The sequence below is a fragment of the Diabrotica undecimpunctata genome, chromosome 7 (assembly GCF_040954645.1).
Source record: "Diabrotica undecimpunctata isolate CICGRU chromosome 7, icDiaUnde3, whole genome shotgun sequence".
Classification (NCBI taxonomy): domain Eukaryota; kingdom Metazoa; phylum Arthropoda; class Insecta; order Coleoptera; family Chrysomelidae; genus Diabrotica; species Diabrotica undecimpunctata.
The window spans coordinates 61,122,425-61,148,752 of record NC_092809.1 but is presented as its reverse complement, the minus strand read 5'-3'; the positions used below and the strand labels follow the sequence as shown (position 1 = coordinate 61,148,752).

General features: G+C 31.2%; 2 protein-coding genes across 5 annotated transcripts in view; one reads left to right on the top strand and one right to left on the bottom strand.

Annotated features, from left to right (window-relative positions):
* Positions 1-20,327, bottom strand: part of LOC140445418 (uncharacterized) — a 98,378-nt gene extending 78,051 nt beyond the window's left edge. For all 4 annotated transcript variants that reach the window (XM_072537424.1, XM_072537425.1, XM_072537426.1 and 1 more), the window contains exon 1: positions 19,995-20,327. In XM_072537424.1, coding sequence (XP_072393525.1) covers positions 19,995-20,057 — 63 coding nt within the window. In that variant the 5' untranslated portion in view covers positions 20,058-20,327. The remainder of the gene's footprint in view (positions 1-19,994) is intronic.
* A 1,305-nt stretch (positions 20,328-21,632) lies between these two features.
* Positions 21,633-22,368, top strand: LOC140446398 (uncharacterized). The gene is made up of 2 exons (XM_072538946.1): positions 21,633-21,826; positions 22,008-22,368. The coding sequence occupies exons 1-2, from the start codon at positions 21,633-21,635 to the stop codon at positions 22,366-22,368; spliced, it is 555 nt and encodes a 184-aa protein (XP_072395047.1).
* The last annotated feature ends 3,960 nt before the right edge of the window (positions 22,369-26,328 follow it).

Sequence of the window (26,328 nt, the reverse complement as noted above, 5' to 3'; positions counted from 1 at the left end):
GTATTACCTTTTGGCTTAAATAATAGTGCACAAGCTATGTGCAGAGTTATGGATTCAGTTATAGGTCCTTTACTGGAGCCTTATGTTTTCTATTATCTTGATGATATTATTGTTGTTACTCCTGACTTTGATTGTCATATCAAAATTCTTAAAATGTTGTTTAAGAGACTTAAATATGCAAATCTTACAGTCAATTTTGAAAAGTGTCAGTTTTGTAGACCTTCTCTTAAATTTCTTGGTTTTGTTGTAGATCAACAAGGGTTAAGAACTGACCCAGCTAAAGTAGAAGCTATTTTGGAATATCCAGTTCCAAAAACTACTACTCAAATTCGTAGACTTATCGGATTGATAGGTTATTACCGTCGATTTTTGAATAATTTTGCATCCATTTGTACTCCCATTTCTGATTTACTCAAGGGTAAAAAGAAAGGACAGTCTATTGTTTGGACTCCAGAAGCTAACTTAGCTTTCAGTCAGATTAAACAGGCACTAACATCTGCTCCTGTTCTTGCTAGTCCAGACTTTGACAAGCATTTTTATCTTGCTTGTGATGCAAGTGACACTGGTGTTGGGGGTGTATTATTTCAAAAAGAAGATGGTTTAGAGCATCCTATAGCTTTCTTTAGTAAAACTCTCTCTAAAGCTCAACGTAAGTACACTACTACTGAGAAAGAACTGCTGGCTATTTTATTATCTATTGAAAAATTTAGGTGTTATATTGAAGGAAGTGAAAACTTCACTGTGATTACTGATCACTCATCCTTACAGTGGTTATATTCCATGAAAAACCCTTCTCCTAGAATTGCCAGATGGATAATGAAACTATCCTGTCACAAGTTCACTGTCATTCACCGTAGTGGTTCTTTAAATGTTGTGGCTGATTCCCTTTCTAGAATACCTGAACAAAATCCTGAAATTTCTCTTTTAGATTTATCTAATCTTAAAACAGATACTTGGTATGATAATATGGTACAAAAAGTACAAAATAATCCAGATCAATTTCCTGCTTTTAAAGTTCATGGTAATGTTCTTTACAAGCATATCTTTTCAAGGAATAAGTTTTCAGATCCTTCCCCAGAATGGAAAATTTTCGTTCCGTCTCCTCACAGAAAAGATATTTTGAAACTCTTTCATGATGATCCTACAGCTGCTCACCTAGGAGTATATAAAACGCTCTCTAGAATCACGGAATTGTATTACTGGCCTAGAATGAGACTTTATGTCGCAAACTATATCAGTAAGTGCAAAATCTGTGCTGCTAGTAAACCAGGAAATGTACCTCCTGCTGGTTTAATGGGAAAGTACAGAGATATTAATTTTCCATTTCAGTTTTTATCTGCTGACTTATTAGGCCCTTATCCTAGATCTAAAAATGGAAATCGTTTTCTTTTAGTTGTTGTCGACTGGTTCACGAAATTTATTTTTGTCCATCCAATGGCAAATGCTACCTCTACAGCTATTGTTAAATTTATTGAAAATCAAGTTTTTCTTATCTTTGGGGTACCACAAATTTTCGCAGTTGATAATGGGAAACAGTTCGTTTCCAATGATTTCAAAAATTTAATGAATAAATATAAAGTACAAAAAATTTGGTATAATGCGAGATATTTTCCTCAAATAAATCCTACTGAGAGAGTTAACAAAACTATCGTAACAGCTATTCGTTCTTTTATACATGATAATCATAAAGATTGGGACAAAGAAATTTTTAAGATTGCCCAGGCTATTCGCCTAGCCAAACACGAAGTTACACAATTTAGTCCTTCGTTTCTAACTTTTGCCAGAAATATCCCTTTGGACGGTTCCTTCTTTGGTGCAATAGAAGACAAAGCAAGCAATGTCATTAATATTAATAACAAGCTATTCGACCCAAGACCACTAGAAAATATGTCTCATATTTTCAAAGAAGTGCAAAAGAGAATACGTCACTCTTATGCGACGAATTCTAGCAGGTATAACCTTCGTAGACGTGATGTCAAATATCACGTTGGTGATAAAGTCTGGAAGAAAAATTTTGTCCTATCAAAAGCTGTCGATGATTTCTCTGCAAAACTAGCGCCAAAATTTGTCCCCTGTATTGTCAATAAAGTTTTGTCTAAATTAGTCTACAATTTAAAGGATCTAGATGGAAATGATCTTGGAAATTTTCATGTCAGGGATATCAAATTAGATGTCACTGATTCTAGTGACGATGAAAATCAGTAATGCATATTAAAAATATATCTTTTGAGTAAAACTTGCAGTTATACTACTATATCTTACCTTTAAGTGACATTTAAACTTACATATATCTTGTATTGCATATATTTTAAATTATCTTCTTATCTCTTTTGTTAAGCTTATACATATTTTTATTACCTGCGTTAACAAATATCTTCGTTATTTATGGACTTTTCAATAAAATATTTAGTTATGAGAACCTTTGCTAGAAAATTTATCTACTACCTTTCACAAGTTTGATTGTTATTTACTTATCTTTATCTTCGTTTAATAACACATTATCTCTTACCTTTGCAAGTTAGCTACTTGTATTACCTTTATGGTGTTATTAAAACTATTGCGGTAATAACTTATGTCTAATTTTCATACCTAGTGCAAGTGTCTTGTTTTTCCGTTGAGTGGGTTCAAATATGAGATTTGTTCGGACAAGCACATAAAAATTGCCTAGGATGATTTATCTTCGCGGGACTTGAGGTCACTGCAGGAAAACTATTAACAAGGGCGTTAATATTTTCCATTTACCCATTAGGGGTGTTGCGTTAGGCATAATTCTTTATCTTTTGGAGTGAAAGTAATCTTATGCATATATCTTCTTTTATAGAAACCTCTGGTGTAAGATTATGAAGCTTTGAAGTTTTTGATTGCATTTGAATTGTCTTTAACATTTTAAATACATACGTCTATATTTATGCAGTTCTAGTTCATTTCTTTTGTGTAGATCCCTGGATAGTGTTTAGTGTTATAGCAATTTTATATGATATTACCACAACTTATCTTATCTTTGCTTTGTATTTTCCTTTATCATAAGTAAGCCAAATTTTATGCAGTATCTTTAATGTCTTTTGTGTAGAACTTTGACTTACTAGGTATTGTGAAGAATATACTTATCTTTATCTGACAATCAAAATTACTTGTGTTACTTAATTATCTTGATATTTACCTACCTTTAATTTTTGATACTATTTGGTACAAAAATTACTTTATCTTATACTAGCTTAATGTCAATTTGCTGTTTTATTGACTTGCCTTAGTCCATAAATATGCATATGCAATATGCCGAAAATTCATTCTCATTATCTTCCTATCTTTAATAAACAATGTAATTGTTTCCAGACCATACTGTCTATTGAAGTTTAGTCATAATAAGTTTCTCTGATTTAGTTCACAATGATTGCCCTCATCAATGCATAACTACAATGAATTTTCTTTTTCTTGAGTGTTATATTTTAATGAAATTTTTTTATTGCATTTACAAGGTAGATTTAACCTTATGCATACTACTATTTAGAAATCTGGTGTAAGGTTGTGTCTCTTTGAAATGACAATGGAAAGGTTTTGTTTTTTATACCCTCTTGTATAACTTTGCTCTGTACAATTTTTCTGTATAGATTACTTTATTATTCTAACAGGTGCATAACGTTTGGATTTAAATCAAAGTATATTTATGACTAATTTTTCTTCTTCAGTTCAACTGAGTATAATTTTGTGCAGTTTTCTTTTCATCTTGTGTAAATTTTATACTTAATAGATGTCTAGATTGGTCTTACTAAATTTTTACTTATTTCTTTTATATTTTGATGTTTACCTTATCTTTCTTAACTGCTTATAATGTTCTACTCATACTATCTCATGCAATATATGCAACTAAAATCTAGATTAGTATTATGATAACTAATATTTGGATTTATATACCTACTGCATTACTGATGATTATGATATCTTATCTTTTATAACTTAATGATTATATGCATATCTAGTGATATTGCTAATATCATAATTACCTTGGTTTAAAATCAACTTCCCTTAAGAACTAACATTCTTGAAAGAATGTCTTTCTAACGATGTTTATCTCCATGAGTGATAGATACATCGTCCCCATATTAGTTGTTTTTGTATGATATTTATGTAATTACATATGTATGGGACCGAACTGTGGTGGAGATGTACATTTATACCACTGGATCTTCCTTTAATGGTAAGGTTGTCTTTAGGGTATGGCGTCGGGGGGTTCATAGTACACAGGACTGTCGTCTCTGAGGAGCGCTTTCGAGGTTTAACCATGGATTATGAGCTACTGCGTTCATACCAACATGATTTCAATCGGCCCAGTGTATAATCGATGTACAGTACCAAAGATTACGGATAACCCTTAACGTAGCTTTTCTCCCTCTTGGTCTACGACCAATTTTAGTGTGACGAATAGTATAATTCGTTGGGATAAAATATTTCCCTGAGTATTAACTCTAAAGCCTTGTAAGGAATTGCTATAAGGTATAGCATAGGATTATTTACCTTACAATTTTAGTGTGACGAATACTATAATTCGTTGGGGATGAAATAATACCCAGAGTGCTCACTCTAAAGTCATTTAGTGTATATAGTATTACAATACTGTAATACATAGTTTATAATTATGTAGTTAAAATTTTAGTTTAACGGATACTATAATTCGTTGGGTGATAGTCATTTATTTTTTTTGACTTAGGTTAATATAAGTATATTAATTTTTATATCTTATCACAAGTTAACCATTTTCACTTTATTTTGTTTAAATAATAGTACCTAAACTTACAAGTTATTATACCTATATCTAGGTATCTAGATAACTTTATTATTTGGTAAAGATTACCTTTATTATTATTTTGATGATCATAACATATAATGAGTTTAGTGATGAGAAAAATTTCTCAAGGTACTTTAGAAATTTTTCTACTGGGTGGTGGAAGTGTGTAGCGTTATAACTGCTACATTGCCTGCTTTCTTTCTTATGTTAATATATTTCGTTAATTCTATTCTCCAATTTCCATATCTTCTGTCATAATTCATATTCTTCTATATCCTCCATTGTATCTCTTATTTTTTTATATATTTTCTCAGATATAGATTGTATCAGAATTATGTCGTTACTTAATTGATTCATTATTCTCTTTTCATTTTTACTGGTATTTGGTATAAAAACCAGTTGGCGTCCAAATCTATCTTCTTTACACATATATATTTCAGTATCTACCTTTCCTATTTTCTTAATAATCATCATTTTTATCTTTTACTCAAGTTTCTAAAGAATGAATTTTATTTTCATCTCTATTTCTGTTACTTTGGAACGAGAGGTGCCATCTTTATTCTCTGTTTAGTTTAATGCTAGTGACAAAGACTCCTTTTTGTTGACATTTCCCCCTTCCCGTTCGATACAAAAGTCGATATAATGGCTTTTATTTCTAAAAATGTCGATTTTCTTCATGACTTTAGTATAATAACCAATTGTTGTGTCGTCTCCTGAATTAGGAGGTAAGAGTTTAATATATTTTATCGGTTTCCTGATTCTACCTGTTGTATAAAAATCTTTTTATAATTCTAACTTTGAAAATTCTAATCTCATTATTTATGATTATCATATGTAAGTAGGTAGGTACATACTTTTGTGGATATTTCTTGTGTTTTTTTTTATTTCTTATAATAAAAAATTAGCGATAAGAAATATATAGTTTCTTTGATATACATAGTATGTAAAAGTTTTACGAATATTTTTACAGTTTTAAATATTGAATTTAAATCCTTAATAATATCTTTTGATTTTAATAATAATTAACTTTTGACAAACTACCATTTCTATATAGAAATGTTTCTAAATTCTAAATTATCTAGCTTTTCAATAAATATATCTTGTTATTTTTACCGAATCCACTTTGTAATTAATATTAGAATAATTCAATAGTAAAAATTAATTACCATTTGCTTTAAAAGATTATATATCCTTACTTTTACTTATTTGCTACATAAATAAGAATTGTTTCTCGACTTGCTTGGGTGAATAATGATAAAATTTTGTTAAATTTGATTGGTCACCTATTCATCCCCCAAGCAAGGTCTCTCATTTTGGTTTCACCATTTTCTGAAGCAAGGTGTGTTTTTTTTTCATTTTAGTCAACCTCCGGGATACATTTCTCAGGTGCGGGTCAATTTATATTAACATCCAGAAGACCAACCGGCCTGAGAATGGCACTATCATTCCATTAGGAGAGTTGACTCCAGGGCAAGAAAATCCACAACTCACAACATGGCTTGCTAACAACCATAGCAGAAAAGACCAGGATAAAACCTAGGATTTGGTGACAAGCATTTTTCCTTACTATAATGTAACACTGTAGCAAGAAGTCGAATAATTTTTATTTAAAATTCAATATAATATTTAAACATGTATTTTTCTGCCCTTTTTGTTTAATATTTTAATAAACATGTGTTAATTTAACTGTGTATTGTTTCTTCTTTTTACTTGTTTGCGTGTGTTGCTCCAGAGTAGGCCATATTCACGTCCTGAGTGAGCTAGCCAGGGAGTGTTTCGTGTAACGTCTAATGTAGCAATTTTGCAATTGATACATTAGGGGTTATGACGTTAAAAATTGGTCCCAACGGGAAACGATTTGTCGCTCCAACGTTGTTAGTGATGTTAGTCAGGTTGTAGCAGCAAACTAAGGTTTGCGGTTACAAGTTGACAACAGCAGCTCAACGTTGGGATGTTACGAATTGAGCCTCGAAGGGTTACAAATTGGCACCCAATGAATATTCGTTGGCACGTCATAGATTGACGTCCAATGAATGTTCGTTGGAACGTTACAAATTGACGCCTAACGTTACATAACAACAAAAAATTTATGCCATGATGCGCCAAAGATGAAGGGTTTAAAAGCAAAGTGATTTGCACCCTCTAGATTTTCCTATTTCAAATACTGAATTCATAATTTCAAATTTAAAAAAAGTAGCAATATCTTCCGTTCTAATCAACGAAAATTGATGTTTTTTTTTAATTTGAGATAGGTACCTCCTTGCATAGATTATAAAAATGCAATTAGTTAATTTCTGAATTGTTTATTTAACCGAGTAATTTGTCTAAACAGTTTAAAATAAATATTTATTTTGCAAAATTTTATTTTTCTCTTATTATTATTAGTAGAAAAGGTTATGAAATGATAGGTAACTTGAATATTCATGTATGATAGTTATAAATATCTTTTAAAAATAAATTTTACAGAAAAATTAATTTTTTATCTAAAAATAAAATATAGGTGTTAATTTTTCTTCAATATTGTTTATTAGTTTTGCAATTACTTTTCTTGACCCAAGAACATGTCAAATATATTTTAAACAAATTAATTGTTATAAACTTTGTACAATTATAAATAAAAATTGTATTGTATTTTTTTTTTTAAATTCATGTGAAAATGCCAACATTTCAAATAAAAACAAAACTTCCTACATGTTGATGGGTCTGACTTATTTATAATGTTTATATAAGCTTCAAATGACAGTACTTTTGTAAACCTATTTTACAATATTTAACATAAACTTTTTAATCATTAAATCATTTAATTTGATAATATAAGCTTCTCTCTTCAATTTGGTGCTTTCATAATTTATGTAGATCCAATAGTTTAAGCATAATAAAAGCTTTCTAGGATAAACAATTTAAATTTTACAATAACTAGTTTGTACATGAAACTTTACAACAAAGTAACAAAAATATCTTTACAGGCTCTCATTTTAAAGGATTTTCTATGCTTTTTGCCATAATGCTTTCTACATATTTGTGTCATTCTTCTTATTTAGATTATGGTTAATAAACCAAAATAACAATTGGTGAATAATCAGGAACTGTATTCTTCATTACAAATCAGTTAAAGGAGAAATACACTGGGGTGCAAAATTAACCGGACACTTATGATTTTTCCTAAAAACTGGAGTTTAAAAGAGTTTAAGATGTTCCCAATTAAGTATTTAATAATAGACAAAATTTAAAAGTCAAATTTATTACAACTCAAGAATGTTACTCAGAAAAAACAATAAACAATTCAAAAAATTTAAAAATCTGCAAAGAAAAAAATATTATTTTTTATTTTAATATAAACAATTTTTATGGAAAACAATGTTTAGTAGAGTGTATTACCTCCACGAGCCCTAATTACGGCCCTTATTCGATCAGGCATACTTCGGATCAAGGTAGCAAAGTCTGCTTGAGGGATTTGCTCCCATTCGTCACGAACTGCTTGCTCCAAATCATTCATGGTTTCAAACTCACCATGGTTACGTCGAATATGTCGTCCCAGAATATCTAATGCATGCTCTATTGGATTTAAGTCTGCACTTCTTGGCGGCCATGGTAATAAACGAATTCCAACTTCATCCAAGTAATCCCGTGTTATTCTTGCGATGTGCGGACGAGCATTATCTTGCATTAGACGAAAGTTTTCTCCAATAAATGGGGCAAATGGCACTACGTGATCTTCCAAACATTGCTGAATATACCGTTGAGAGTTCAAACTGCCCCCTTGAATTGTAACAAGTTCTGTATGAGCCTCTAGGGAAATGCCTACCCACACCATTATACCACCTCCACCAAATTGAACTCTCGGAGCAAAACAACATTGCTGATAACGTTCACCAGTTCTTCTCCATATCCTATGCCGTCCATCCGATGAGTATCTGTTAAATCTTGATTCATCCGTGAAAAGCACAGCACTCCAATCGTCAACACTCCAATTAAGATGTTCGCGAGCGAAGTGTAAACGTTGCCTCCAATGATCTGCTGTTAATAGAGGTCCCGTGACAGGTATTCTGGACCTTAATCCATATTCATTTAAGCGTCTTCGAACGGTATAAACGGAAACTGTGTTTCTATAGACATCATTTAATCGTTGAACAAGTACTGGTGCTGATAATGTACGATCGCGTAATGCTTGTAACCTAAGAAAGCGATCTTCAACTTGACTTGTGGTTCTTTGTCTACCTTGACCTGGTCTCCTAGTGTATTGTCCTGTTTCCCGAAATCTTTGTATTGCATCAAACACTGTACTTCGAGAAATTCCTAAAGCGTTTGCGATGTAACGAATGCTCCGCCCATCATCCTGTAAAGCAATAGCTTGTGCTACTTCTTCTGGTGTCATAATTTTTTTAATGCAAGTTTTAAACAGGAGACAATCAAAAACCTACAGCCGAACTTATAATCAGGTACAGTACCACAATAAACTTAAATTAATACTAAGCCAATATTTCACATTAATAACAAAACGTATGTGTAAAAGTGTTTTTGTTCGCAAAAAACATTTAAACAGGTTCAAACAAGAAAAAAACTTCGCTAATAAGGCATAAAATGCCTAAAATCAAACAAATTAAACAAGTTTCGATCTAAACACCACCAAAAAACAAAAAAAATTGAGTGTCCGGTTAATTTTGCACCCCAGTATATATAAATTGTATGCCAATATAATAATAGAATGTGCCTTTAAAGAATAAGAGGAAGAAAGAGAAACAAAATCATTCTAAATACACATGCTCTGGCTGAAGAGAAGGATGATAAAGACAAATACATATTATATGAATTATTAGCAGAAGAGTTAGGTAAAATACCAAAACATGACATAAAGTTTTGTTTTTTAAACCTATGTATATGTATGCAGAAACAAACAGTATGCATGACAAAATCAATGGAAATGAGCAAAGGTTGATAGGATTGGCGTTAGAAAACAGCTTAGTAATAAAAAAAACTTAGTTGTCGGGAACAGAGGTCCACAACAAACATGCTCTTCCCCCTGATGGTATAACTATAAACTGCACACTACTAATGAGATGAAAAGAGTTAATAGATGCAGTGGCTAAAGCAAAAAAACATTATTTCTCAAATAAACTATCAGAGACACAAAACAACAGCAAAAAATAAGGTCAACATTAAATCATATTATCCACAACTCAAAACATATAAAAAAGACAGTAACAATTCATGAGTTACAATATTATAACTCTACATTCAATAGAGCAGAGGATATATATATATATATATATATATATATATATATATATATATATATATATATATATATATGATTTAAGAACAAAGAGTTTTACTTTCCTGCCCTATTAATGACTGCAACCTCAAAATAAAACTTTATATTATATATATATATATATATATATATATATATATATATATATATATATATATATATATATATATATATATATATATATTGTTACGTCCCTCCACATATATTCTCAGTTTTTATTAGTAATTTTTATTATTTTATTTTTTATATTTAATTCTTTACTTAACGTGTGTGTATGTCTTGTCATCGTAAATTAATACGGACCTGTACAGTCCCCCTCCTAGTCTTAAGGGGGCAAGCTACGGGACGAGGCATTTTTCAATCTTAGTTTAGACATAGTCCTGTATAAATCGGCGCGCTAAACACTCCAGTATTTGTGTAACTAGTACCCTGACCACGTGACATTGTGAGAAGATTTTGTTCCCGAATCAGTGCACTGAGGAAGAAGAAGAAGTATACATCAACATCACAGCATCACAGGTACCGTAATTTGATTGCATACACACACAGTATTTATATTAATTGATAAATTTACCTATAACTTATTTTCATATTAAAATTATACCAGCACCTAAATAAACAATTATGAGTGAGTATTTCTCTTATAGAATTTAAAGCTTCATTCATTGGTCCTTCAGATCCGCATTAAAATTAGTTTAAAGTAATTTATTCAATTAAAAACGTGATCAAATTATATAAATTTTTAAATATTTGGGCAAAAGCTTCTTATCAAAGGTCGTTTAAAATCATTGAAAAAATTCCACAGCGGTACACATCTGGCAACGGATGCGATAATCCCAAGCGAGGTCTCTACCTGACCCTCTGACAAAACTCTCAAAAAGCACGTACAATTTCTGTGGGTAGTACAATTTAGAATTCTTTAAATACAAGGGGTTTATATGATTATATATTTATTTTATATAACTTAGGAAATTAAAAAAAACGCAATATTAATTGAACACTGGTTTTAAAAATATTTTAGGCGTATATTTCTAGTTACAATTAAATAAATATATATTGATTTTGTTTAAATAATACTTGGAGTGTTTTTTTTTTGTTTGCTCGATTATACATACTCACATATAATAAATATTTATTCTTACTGATACTTATTGAGCTTCATAACTTTAAAAGTATTACATATATTACATATACGAGTACATATTGAATTTATTGAGATCATTCTTTAAAGGTTCTTTGTGTTACATAAATTTCTCTTTATACAATAATGTCTTCCAGAAGTTCAAATAGAATTGTTCGTTTGCGTGCATTGAGAAACGTTGACATTTGTAAGATTAAACAAATGGAAAAGCTGGCAGATGAAGTGTTGGTTGATGCCTCATTAATTCCAGGGTTTCTCTTTGCTGCAAAAGATTATGAAGCTATCAATACTAGCTTCAATAATCAGCATACTGAATTAATTAATTTAATTGCTGTCGAGGAAGAAGCAAATTTGGATACGGAAGAAATAATTAGGTTTGAATTTGCCAATAGTATTAATAAAATAGCTTCTCTTTATTTTAAACATAATTCTTTATTAAACAATACTTCTAGTGGAACTCAAAATGTGTCCGCTGATCCACAAATCAAATCAAAACGTAACGCAAATCTTCCTAAACTAAATTTAAGTATATTTGCGGGCGAGATTACAGATTTCCCCACTTTTATAGACTTATATAATGCTCTTGTACATAATAATTCTGATCTTTCTAATATAGAAAAGTTTAGTTATCTTCTGCAATCACTTAAGGGAGTACCTTACAATTTAATTAAAAGCATTAAGCTGCAAGATTCTAATTATATAATTGCTTACAACACCTTAATTGATCGCTATGAAGGTAAACGAGACTTATCTAGAGCATTATGGAAAAATATTCAAAATGCCAGTGTGGTTAAAACTAATGATCCTGTTTCCCTTAGAAAATTATTAGATATTTTCAATGAAAACTTAGCCTCTTTAGAAAAATTACTTTTTTCTCCCGCTCAATGGGACTTTATTCTAATGAATTTACTGATGGACAAATTGGATGTAGAAACAGTTAGAGCTTTCGAATTACACTTTGCTTCAAAAAATGTACCTTCCTATGAGGAAGTTTATAAGTTCGCATTGCAGCGTTGCACTTCATTGGAGTCATATAAAAGACAAGTCAGCAAAAATGTTAAATCTATTAATTCCGATACTTCTAATAACGTAAGGTATTCATCTCGTCAAACTTCTACATTTTTGACCAGTTCTGTCAAAAATAAGTGTCTATTTTGTGGTTCGGATCATGCTTTATTTAAATGCAATCAATTTCTTGCTGAATCACCTCAAAAACGTTTTGACTTTGCTAAACAGAATAAATGTTGTATAAACTGCTTGTCTAAAACTCATGTTACGATCAAATGCCTTTCATCCAAAAGATGTACACATTGTAATAAAAAACATCATACTGCTCTTCATTTTGATAATCTCAATGCGAATGATCATTCTTCTTCTTCTTCTCACAACGAGGTTGCTAGTTCATCTAACGATCCTATGCCCTCTGTTTCCGCCTTATCAAATACTTTGACAAATAATGTCTTGCTAGCTACAGCTACAATCTATGTTCTCGATCGTTTTGGTAAAGCCTTGGAAGTTAGAGCCTTATTAGACAGTGCGTCTCAAGCTAACTTCATTAGTAAAGAATGTGCAGACAAATTAAGTCTCCCTAAATTCAATGCGGCTTTATCGATACAAGGTCTTGATAGAATGTGCACCCCAGCCAAATCAGGCGTAAAATTGAACATTTCTTCGTCTTATGACATAAACTTTCATTGCGAGATAGATGCAATAATTCTTCCTCAAATCTGTCAAAACATGCCAACTGTTCCAATTTCTTTAGACAACTTGCCGTATCTTCAACATTTAAGGTTGGCTGATAAAATGGCAAATATTCCAGGTAAAGTTGATGTTCTATTAGGAGCAAATATCTTTCCTTACATCTTAACAGGAGGAATTATTAAAACCCGTAATGATCAGCTTTCAGCTCTTGAAACAAGTTTCGGTTATGTTTTGATGGGAAATATTCCACCTACAAATATAACAAATATTCATTCCTTTTTCACGTCATTTTCTGCTAATGATTCTGAGCAATTAGATGCGACATTAAAACAATTCTGGGCCATTGAGGAAGTACCAGAAGTTAAATCTTATTCTCCGGAAGACTCATTCTGTGAGAAGCTTTATACTCATACCACTTATAGAAATTCCGAGGGCAGATTTGTAGTAAAGCTGCCTTTCAAAAACGAAATACCTTCTTTTGGCGACACAAAACGTTTAGCCTTACAAAGATTTAGTTCGTTAGAGCGCAGATTTGCCAAAAATGAATCACTTAAGATTCAATATTCAAGCTTTATCAAAAGTTTCATTATCATAGATAATCATTATTTAAATCCTATGCAGCCAAGTACGGCAATAAATAATGCTTATTATCTACCACACCATTGTATTTACAAGGAGTCCAGTACTACTCCATTGCGCGTTGTGTTTGATGCTTCTGCACACGCCCCTAACTTTCCGTCTTTAAACGATACGTTATATTCAGGTCCAAAATTACAAAATGATCTTGTAAATTTATTGCTTAAATTCAGGTTTCATAAATACGTCTTTACTGCAGATATTAAATCCATGTTTACTCAGATTCTTATCGCTCCTGAGCAACAAAGATTTCAAAGAATACTTTGGCGTTTTTCGGAACAGGAATCTATTGTTGAATACGAACTTACTCGGGTTACTTTCGGTGTGTCTAGCTCACCATATCTTGCAATTCGTACTCTACAGCAGCTAGCACTCGACGAACCGGACTTACCTGTAGCCTCATCTATACTCCTAAAAGATACTTACGTAGACGATGTGGTGACAGGAAAGGATTCTTTAGAAAATAGTGTTCTTGCTATAAAAGAATTAATATCTTTATTGAAACGTGGTGGATTTGAGTTACGAAAATGGGCAAGTAATGCCCCTCAGTTATTCTCTCTCGCTAATATTCCTTTGGATCATATTCTGCAACAGTCTTTTTCATTTGACTTAGATCAATCTTCGTTGAAGGTATTAGGACTTGGATGGAATCCATCATCTGATGATTTCTTTTACAAAATTTTACCTCTTCAAGCTTCCTGTACAAAGCGAAATCTCTTATCCCAAATAGCTCGCATATTCGATCCTTACGGTATTCTTAATCCTGTCACTTTGATATATATATATAATGGCTATACACCCCAGTGTGGGGTTAAACCGCAAATGCTTTCTAGATCCGATTTCTTAAGTGGATCAGTCTTTTTTGTTTATCTTATCTTCTTGACAATATCTCTCCATTTTTTCCTGTCTCTAGTTCTTCCTTTCCATTCTCTGACTCCTGCCCTTTGGAGGTCTTCTTCAACTTCTTGCAGCCATTTTGATCTCGGTCTTCCTCTTCTCTTTTTTCCTCCTGGATTCCATTCTATCATTGCGTATGTCACTGCCTCATCGCCTGCTCGCCAAATGTGACCTAACCATCTAACTCTGCATTGCTTTATTTTAGTTACGATGTCTTCCTTAAGTTCTTCCTTAATTTCTGCATTTGTTCTGCTTCTATATTCATTTTGCTCTGTTCTGATTGGTCCTAGTATGGTTCTCATAATCTTTCTCTCTGCTATTCTTAAGTCTTCTTCATCTTTTTTAACCATCGTCATTGTTTCTCCTGCATATAATAATATTGGCCTAATTATGGTGTTATAAATGCTCATCTTACTTTTTTTAGTCAGTGTTTTGCTTTTAAGTAATGTTTTGTTTGCAAAATAAGCTTTATTCACTGCTAATATTTTTTCTTTTATTTCGGATTTCCTTTCTCCGGATTTACTTATTGTAACTCCTAGGTATTTGAAGTATTCTACTTCTTCAAACTCAGAACTTCCTATTTTGATTTTTTCTTTCATTGGTTTTTTCCCTAATCTTAATATTTTTGTCTTTTCTTGATTTAATCTTAGCCCCATTACCTCCCCTTTCTCTCTTATTTCTTCTAGCATTTCTTTCATTATTTTTCTGTTCTTTGCAATAATAGCAATATCGTCTGCATATGCAATTATTTGACCACCTCTTGTTCTGAGATTTCCTTTATTTATATTTCGTAGTACATATTCTAATGCTAGATTAAATAGCGTTGTTGATAAGGCATCTCCTTGTTTCATCCCTTTATTTATAATGAATTCCTCTGTCTCTCCTCTTTGTGTCTTTATGCTTATTTTTGTAGTTCTCATTGTCATTTCTATTAATTTTCTGAGTTTATGTGGAATTTTTAATTTTTTAAGTGCTATCATTAATCCGTTCCTTTTAATTGAATCAAATGCCTGTTTGAAGTCTATGAATAACATTTCCAATTCTAATTTATACTCGTTTGCTTTTTCCATTATTTGTTTTATTGTGTGTATTGCATCTATTGTAGATCTTCCTTCTGTGAATCCACATTGGTACTGTCCTACTGTCTTCTTTGTGATCTTTGATAACCTCTTTTTTATTATTGATGTCAATATTTTATATGTTGTATTTAGTAACGTTATTCCTCTATAATTTTCACAGATTTGTTGGTCTCCCTTTTTATGTACTGTTATGATCTGCCCTACCTCCCAGTCCCCTGGCATTTTCTCTTCTTTCCATATGTTTTTCAATAGTGCCAGTATTTTTCCTCTTAGTTCCCTTCCCCCGTATTTTATTAGTTCCATATTAATGCCATCTTTACCAGGGGCTTTTCCATTTTTGCTTCTCTGTATTACTTCATCCAATTCCTCAAATGTTGGTTCTTTTAAAATTTCGATATCTACTTCATCTGCTTCTTCTTCGTGCACCTTTTCCTCCTCGTTATGCATTTCTTCTTCTGTTGTTTCCTCCGTCAAGAGCTCTCTGTAGTAATCTCTCCATACTTGTTTGTATTCTTGGTCCTCTATTGTCACTTTGATAGTGAAGACTATTATTCAACGTCTTTGGCTACTTAATTTAGATTGGGATGCAACTCCACCTTTGGAAATTACTTCAAGGTGGGAACAATTTAAAATTGAACTGCCTATACTGTCTAAGTTTACTATAATAACTCGTCATATTTCTTTAAATGCAATTATTTCCTGTGAGCTTCATGGCTTTTGCGACGCTTCTTTACGTGGATCTTCTGCTGTTACATACCTTCGTGTGTGTTATGATACAGGAGTCATCAAAACTTATTTTCTTTTAGCCCGAACAAAGGTATCTCCTACCAGGGTGCAAACTATTCCTCGTCTCGAGCTCAATGCAGCAGTAATTCTTAGTAAATTATTATCTTATATACTGCAGACTCTCACTATACAGTTTAGTAGAATTTACGCATGGTCAGATTCGACTGTTGTTCTTCATTGGATTAATTCACAGCCATATAAATGGAAAACCTTCGTCAGTAACAGAATTTCTTATATTCAAGACAGGATAGCTTCAAAACACTGGCGATATATTCCTTCTTCATTAAATAGTGCGGATCACGGATCCCGTGGACTTTTCCCTGAGGATTTCTTAAATACTCCTGCTTGGTGGGTGGGTCCGGAGTTTCTTCGCACTACTGAAGATAACTGGTCATTCTCTTTGGCCGATTCTATTGAACATAACTTAGAATTGAAACAGAAAAGTTGTCTTTTGTCTTTTCCATCTAATGAATTTGTCGATAATCTCTGTAATCGATTTTCTTCCTTTTCAAAATTAAAACGTATCTTTTCCTATGTTCTTAGATTTGTTGGTAACCTAAAATCAGTCAATCAAAGAAAACAGTTGGAAGGCTTTCTATTCAGGAACAAAGTAACGCCACTAATCAACTAATTAGATTAGTGCAACAAAGATATTTGAAGGAGGAAATAGAACAGGTTAAAGGTAATTCTATAAAATTCAAATATTTGAAAAAATTAAATCCCTTTTTTGATTCACATGATCTCCTAAGAGTGGGCGGAAGACTTAGCCAGTCAGAATTAGCGTATGACAAGCGCTTTCCTCTTCTTTTACCTTCCAAAGGTAATTTTATTAAATTACTTATTTCGGAAATCCATATTGTACATCTACATGCAGGCATTCAAGGTACGCACTTCGCCTTGTCACAAAACTTTTGGATAATTTCATCCAAACGTGTTATTCGTAGTGTTCTTTCAAAATGTCTTTCCTGTTGGAGACTAAAACCTCCAAGGCCAAACCAGTTTCTTGCGTTGGCGTCGACTTTGGCGGTCCTTTTCTGATACGAGCCAATAAGCTTAAAAATGCTAAACGAACGAAAGCCTATATTTGCCTATTTGTATGCTTTGCCACTAAGGCTTTGCACTTAGAATTGGTATCTGAACTTAGTACCGAGGCATTTTTAGCCTCATTCAGACGTTTTATAGCACGTCGAGGACGTTGCTCTGTTGTCTATTCTGATTGCGGAACAAATTTTGTAGGAGCAAAATCCTATTTAGAAGACATTAAGTCACATTTTGATAAAAACGACGTCATTACATGGCATTTAAATCCTCCGGCCGCTTCCCATTTTGGTGGATTGTTTGAAGCAGGTATAAAAAGCGTAAAAACACATGTGTCTAGAGTCATAGGCGAACAGGTTTTAACCTATGAAGAATTCAATACATTACTCATACAAATAGAGGCTGTCTTAAATAGTCGTTCCTTATGTCCTGTCAGTAATGATCCAAATGATTTTTCAGTGTTAACACCTGGTCATTTTCTTACACTAGAGCCTTTAAAGATAATTCCCGATCGGGATTACAGTGATGTTCATTTAAATAGACTAAGTCGTTGGCAATTGCTGCAACGATTACATGCAGACTTTTGGCAAAGATGGAGCAGAGAATATTTACATACTCTTCATCAACGCTCGAAGTGGCATAAAAATGAGGGTAATCCTAATATAGGTACACTCGTACTAATACGTAATGAGACCAAGCCTCCCTTACAATGGCAAATGGGTCGAATTAAAACTTTAATTTTTGGTCAAGATGATATTGCTCGCGTAGCTATCGTACAAACCGCGAAAGGTGAACTTAGGCGACCTTTGGTTACGCTATGCCCTTTGCCTTATATTGACTAAAAATGCAAATATGCATTTTGGTGGGTGGGAATGTTACGTCCCTCCACATATATTCTCAGTTTTTATTAGTAATTTTTATTATTTTATTTTTTATATTTAATTCTTTACTTAACGTGTGTGTATGTCTTGGTAAATTAATACGGACCTGTACAGTCCCCCTCCTAGTCTGAAGGGAGCAAGCTACGGGACGAGGCATTTTTCAATCTTAGTTTAGACATAGTCCTGTATAATTCGGCGCGCTAAACACTCCAGTATTTGTGTAACTAGTACCCTGACCACGTGACATTGTGAGAAGATTTTGTTCCCGAATCAGTGCACTGAGGAAGAAGAAGAAGTATACATCAACATCACAGCATCACAGGTACCGTAATTTGATTGCATACACACACAGTATTTATATTAATTGATAAATTTACCTATAACTTATTTTCATATTAAAATTATACCAGCACCTAAATAAACAATTATGAGTGAGTATTTCTCTTATAGAATTTAAAGCTTCATTCATATATAATAAATTAAACCAACTGCCCTTGTAGAAAAATCTATCAAATAACATGACCTCCATCAAAACCTCCAGTAAATATAGAGCCAGGAAAATACATATTATTCAAATGGCAAAAATATCAAAAAAACATATTAGAGAGGTCAATAAGAAAACTAAAAAAGGAAAATCTCCAGGAGCTGCTACTGATTATAACTAAATTAGTTAACCTCGCTTTTATCACTTCATTACTCCCAAACTCTGTAAAAATTGCTATAGTGGTACCATTGTATAAAGGAGGGGACACAAAGCAACCTAGACAAGTACAGTCTCTGCTGCTGTGCTGCTACTGATTTAATTACAGATATATAGAACAAATTAGACAAAGGGTTAATTTGTGTATTTGTATCCCATGATTTGCAAAAAGCTTTCACTACAGTTGACCATGACATAGTTATTTTAGTGCTTGAACATTATGGAATAACTGGAATGGCTTTAGTTTGGTTGAGGGACTATTTAAGTGGCAGAATACAAAAAACACTATGTAACAATGTGCTAAACTCAGCTGAAGATATTGCATGTGGAGTTCCTTAAGGGTCTATATTGGGACCAACACTGTTCATGATTTATATGAGTTCATTATCCAATTTACTGCTGGAGTCCATGTTATATCTGTATGCTGATAACACTGGTCTTCTGTATGCCAATAAAGATCCCAGAAAATTATAAACTGATGTGGAAAAGGACTTAATAGAAATAGATGAGTGGCTTAAGTGATATTTTATTTTTGTAAAAATAAAATATCAGAATGTCAACTTTTTCATAGATATTATTTTCCTCATCCATATCTCCATGTTTAACAGCTTTTCCATACTTAAGAACAAAACTTTTGGTATATTTCTTCATATAAGTACTAATAAGTTCTTAAATTGGTTAAACTGCCTGACAGTTTTTTTAACATTTAAAAATGTTAAACATGATTATTGCATTGCAGTGAAATCTCGTCATAATCTTCTATATTTATAAGCTTATAGGCACATATATTTTAGTTTAGTAGGTATATTTTGTTTTCCAAATCACCTTTGAAGTATTGTGTCATATGCCTTGCTCTTAATAGTGAATGTTGCTCTATTACTAGTTAATTAAATGTATTTAAATTATTTATAAGTAACCATATAACGTTAAAAACTGATATACGCATTTTGTCCCTACGGGTTTACTACGCAGAATACTGGAAATCAATGTAAGACTTACGAAAATTGGATACGGTAAAAACGTACTAGTTGCTATGTCTCTAGTAACAAATAATTAAGAATACAGTCAGATTTTACTTACGTCATCCTCAACTGTGAATTGGTGGTTTTGAGAATCCAAAGTCTTAACTGTTAACTCAATCATCTTGTCCCTTAAAACAAGAGATATAAAAAGTTCGATAAGGCCAAGGCGGACATATACTTCCTTATATACTTCAAACTAATCACTCTACAAAAGAGGGTTGACCTTGTAAGCTGATTTTCGTATATTAGAATTAGAAGCACAGATATGAAGACGTATATTTCAACGTGTTACTCTTCATCAAAAACCTAAACCTATTTTACACCTTAAACCTTTTTTGGTGAGTCAGGAATATCAAAATGGCCACAACAAATGACGTGCAAAATGTACACTGTCTGCTGTCATTAATCAATTTCAATTAAACTCCATTCGCTTAGCTCGGGCATATTTTGACAGATTCATTGTCGGAAACCTACAACACAACAATTCCTACTTCTCAGTATTAATAGCTCAAGTATCATACTATTGCAGACTTCTTTCTTTAAAAAAAGAAGAATTATTCCAAATAGTGGAAGTGTATACTAAACCCATAAAATATTTCCTGTATATTTAAAATATATTTGAGTTGTTACAATTTAACATATTTTAGTAAATATTTGTATTATTCGCGTTGTTTATTTTTAATATAGTTTTATTAAATTGTATTTAATATAGTTTTATTGCTTAATTCTTTTGTTAGTTCTATTTAGTTAATTAGTTATTTTGAATTTTATTATTATGGATAGTCAAAGTTTTCCATTTGTTCCATCAGCTAATGCGTTGGTAAGTTTTTCTTTAATAAATATGATAAAATGTTCTTTAAAAGTTAATATTTTTGAATGAGTAAGGATGCTGTTCCTAAATTACAAGGTAATGAAACTGCACAGCGGTTTATTCAAAATGCCTATAATTTTTTTTTAATTATTTGCCGAATGAAAACCCTGTTGAGGTAAGTTGAGGTAACCCTGTTAAAATGTTACAAATGTTCTTAATATCAAAAACATTTCAGTTAACATCCAAATGTCTGAAGGTCTCAGAAAAAAGTGTGCGGAAATATAAAGATGGTCCTAATACAACCCTCACGTTAAAGAAGAAAAGTCGCAAAAGAAAATTAACGACTGACTTAAATCATAGTGTCAAAAATCAAATTCGCTTAGAAATTTATCGCATGTATGAAGAAAGTAAGTTTCTATTTTATATAAAAAATATATTTTACAAAAAAGTTAGGCAAATTTAGTTTATATCGTTAAGTTGCGCCAAATGTAGGCAACCAACTTAAAGTTTTTAAACTTTTTATTATTAATTAATTCTGCTAGAGTTAAGTATAATTTTGTTTTGTGTTGCTGATTGAACCTATATTATTAGTAATTAAATAATTACGTAAACTGTCAACTATCTGAATTTTGCATGTATTTTAGTGTGTTTGAGTATATAGTTGTTACGGCTTCGTATATTGACACTCTTTCCGAGAAAATTTACAACTCGGCAATATAAACTACCTAAAAATTAATAATTGTTTTAGAGTTGCCTCTTACAATATCTAGTCTGCTGAAGGTTTTAAGAGACAAATTTATTTATGAGGGAGGAAAAATAAGCCTCTTTCTGATCTTGAAAGAAATAGGATTCAAATACAAAATAGACAGGCCACAAAAACATTTCATGGAAGTTCCTCACGTAGTACAGATGAGGCATAATTTTTTAAGGATTTACCATGAAAATGACCAAAGGGGAGTTTACAAAAAGCCCTTAATTTTTATAGACGAAGCATGGATATTTTCTTCTGGATCCGTTAGAAGATCTTGGCAGGATGGGACAAATAAAGGAATAAGAAAAAGAAGCGGTGATGGTGTGAGGTAAGTAAATAAATATGTTTTCTTATATAATTTATTAATTCTCTTAACTGACTAAAATGGGTTTTTTTTCTGTTCCAGGACTTTAGTTCCAAAACTAATAAAGTATATTTTTTACAGATAGCATATTTTCATTACATGTAAAGAAATTTGTTTTTATTAGATCGAATTATTTGTGTTGTAGGTACATAGTTTTACATGCAGGCTCAGAGCATGGGTTTATAAACGGAGCAAGTTTAATTTTTAAATCGGGATCCAAAACGGGAGACTATCATGGAGAAATGGATGCTGATATTTTCGAGGGTTGGTTGGAGAAAGATCTTCTACCAAGATTGGAGGAACCATCAATGATCATCTTTGATAATGCTAGTTATCACAGTCGGCAAGTAAATAAATGGCCAACCCAATCTTGGAAAAAAGAAGAATTGGAAGGATGGCTTAGAAGTAAAGGCATTCTATTTCCACTGCATACTTCTAAGACAAATTTATTAAATATTATTAAAGCTCTTCCCAGATCTCCAAAACATTATGCTGTAGATAATTAACAAAGCTGGTCATGAAGTACTTCGTTTGCCTCCCTATCACTTTCACTTTAATGCTATTGAAATGGTGTGGAGTCAAACGAAACGGTTTTATGATCAGCACATATTGGGGAATAAAAATGTTTTAGAAGTTTGGGCAACAGCTATCAATAATGTAACTAGGGAGCAGTGGAAAAATTATGTTCGCCATACCCATAAAATAATTATAGAGAGTTACGAAAAAGAAAAGGTTGTTTTATCAACCAAAGTGCAGCCTTTGGTAATAGATATAGACGAGGAAACATCATCTGACGAAGATAAGGAAAATTTTGGGGATTAGTTTCATATGCTCTTCGAATAAAATCATTGACTTTGTTTTATTTTTGAACATTCATGTTTTGACTAGAGGTTTTATTTTTCTTTATTTTTAAAATTATTGCAAAAATATGATTAAACCGGTGATAAATTATTTAACCTTACAACTAACAATATATAATAAAGCAAACAAACATAACTAATCCTTTTCATTAGATTGTTTCAAACTTTTTTTCTGACTTTCCTCTTAAGTGCAAATTCTAAATACCATTAATATTTATAACTTTGAATGTTCTTTAAATGTATATAGGCATGTAAATCCATATTAATTAGTATTATGGATTCGACTAAATCTCAGGTTACTAGAGCGAACATTTAAGTAAATTATTTTAAGCAGTTCAGGACAATGTCTAACCACTTAAAAGTTTATCTAAAATACCAGACCTGCATAAACTCACCTTTGCTTAAAACTTTTTATATGCGTTGATTCTAAATCACTATCGTCTGTATGTATCGTATTTAATTACATCAAAATATTTAAGAGCATTACTGTCAATAGTGTACTCTGAACTCACATTTTTATTTCATTTATAAAAAGTTATGTGGTTACATTTAGCTACATTCAGAAACAAGTTGTTTCACTCAATAGAATTCACAACACATTAAGAAAAAAATACACTAAATAAATTTTAAACATTTGCTAAGAAAAAAAGTCAAAATTTTTACATATATATCTTTTTAACGAACATGTTAAAAAGTAGTGATGAACAATAGCCACTGTGTGGTACACTAACATGAAAGCTTTTATTTTACTAACTTTTAAATTCAGTACATATCATACTCCATTATACTAGGCTAAACATATTGCTTACAATCTTGTATAATTGGTCAGTTGACTTAATTTTCAAAATTTGCTGTATCTTGTAACTAAAAAACGTAATTTGTTTATTTTTAACCAAGAAAAATGTATGTGCTATAAAACACCAATTTAAGTTTGCTGAGATATAACAATTTAAATTTGTTTTGGAGACAAATTTAAATTGGACCGAAAAATACTGTCATAATAGGCGAAACCAAATATTAGTAGATAGTAGAGTAGAGTAAATTTTTATTTGCATAAATTTTTCAACATAATTGAACAAATAACGTCACATTATTAATCACAAATTAATATATATATATATATATATATATATATATATATATATATATATATATATATATATATATATATATAGATAGATTAACATTACAAATTTAATATGCTGATCAGGGAGAAGGATAGGCTAGGCTAGATATTTGTATTAGTTATTAATTGAATTTGTTTTCTTATCTTGAGGTGAAAATCTATTACTTATATTATAAGAGTAGTGTATACTGGCTCAGTGTAATTATATATATATATATATATACATATATATTTAAAATATATTCAATGGTTGAATAGCAGAGGTTTTATCGGTCAATAATTCGCAAATGAAAGTCGTCAACTACTTTATTGATTTATTCGAATATGTATCGCTTTTATTTTTAAAAGCATCATCAGTTCAAAAACCATTTGTAGGTTTTTTTAGATGTTACGAAAACTCTACAATAACTTAACATTAAAGATTAACAACTAAACAAGAGAAACGAAATAAAAAAAATACAAGAAAAACTGTAAGAACACTATTGTTCATTTAAATTTAACCGATGGCTTCATTTGAATGTTGGTTTAAGCTCTTTCGAGGGTCAAACCACACTGGTTGAAACCTCCAGTGTGGTTTGACCCTTGATTGAAACCTCCAGTATTTGGTTTTTTTGTTTTTTCTTTCTGTTCTATATGGATCAGTCAAAACACACCATTAAAAGATGTCACAAACAAAATTTTTACTATCATAACTAAATTTTAAAATGTATTTTGTCCATTATTTTATATGTTAAATTTTATATGTGTTATTAATGTTGAGTGTCATAGCTTTCTACAAATAATCTCAACGACTATGTCTTGAAGAAGGAATAAAACAATTCTAAAAGCTATACCAAAAGTCAAAAGAGTGTTTCTGTAAGATCCCGGCCAAACCTTCTGACTGCAGCCCTAATAAACTGTGTTGTTTGTTTATATCGCCAGTCAATAATATCCAGTATTTCTTATATATATATATATATATATATATATATATATATATATATATATATATATATATATATATATATATATATATATATATATATATATATATATATGTTCATTCAGTAGAATCTTAATAAGAAAGATAGGTTACCTACTTTAATAATTTGCCAACAATGTAAGTAGACCATTGTTTCTTAGAAAACAATTTAGGAGTATACAATAAATAGGATTACCAAGTAATTTATCTCATGTTAACATATACTTGCTTGGTTGGAGCAGTGACTGACTTACAATATCAGAGTTAGGGAACCACTGTTATAAGAAAAAGCCGAAATATACTCCATATCATTAGGAATGGCTAACTTTGGGACCAGTAATGCGTGGCTAAAAAAGTTCAAAAGAAGACATGAACTTGCTTTTAAAAAAAGTTTGAAGGGACAGTGCAGGAGTCAACATTGAAACCTACCTTTGAAATATGAAGCAAATGCCAAATCATGGATGACTTCATGTAATTGTTAAAAACTGGCTTATAAATATTGATAAGAAAATGGTCAAATAAAAATCTTGTAATTTGTTAATAATATATAGGTAAAAATAATTATCTATAAATTATTTACCTAATTATACTAAATAATTTAATAATTATTATAAATTCCACCAATAAAAGTAGTTAAAATCCAGTACAACATGAAAATTATAGCCTATGCCTATGTTTCAAGGTATCATTCAAAACTTTAAGGCATTATATCAAAAGGAAGTTACCAAGTAAATGTTGGATAATATGGAAGAAAAAAAGAATTCTACTATAGATGTATTGAAACCTATGGCAATGGTCAATAAAGCTTGGCAAAATGTAACTATGACTACTATAAAGAACTGTTATGTATACTGTGATTTTGCAATTGCCAACAGAAGAAACTGAAACCGAACATATTTCTATTTCACCTCCAGCATGAATTATAGTGGTATTTGAATCAGGAATATCATTTAAGGACTTTGTTAAGTGCAATAAAGGAGTTGCTGAAACATTATCTTCTGATGTCGAAATTATCCAGTTACAACGAAAATCAATAATGATTTAGATGACATAGAAGAATAATCCTACATAATATATTCTCTGGATTTACACAAAAAAAATGCAAGAAGAATGCTGAATTCTTTACGAAATTTTATAAAGCAAACCAGCAGCTCTGAAGAATTGTCTGCTCTATATACCTTATGAGTTTGTTAGAGAACAACTGAATTGTCAATGTAAATTACTGACTTTTTAATGCCATATTTCTCATTTTAAGGATGTTTTAAAAAAATGTTAATTTATAATAAATAACAATATGTTCTTTTTTAACTCAAAATTAGTATGAATCTCAACCTCTTTAAGTGGAATTAAAATATGACAACAAAAAATGGTGAAATCCATAAGTTGAAAACTCAATAACTTGAATTTTTTCCCTTAATGTTTGGCTTCCATAGGTTCTACTGTGTAACTAAAACGTAAGAATTATCCATTATATAAATAAATATGTAGTTTATATTGTTTTTGGTTTAGAAAATAAAAC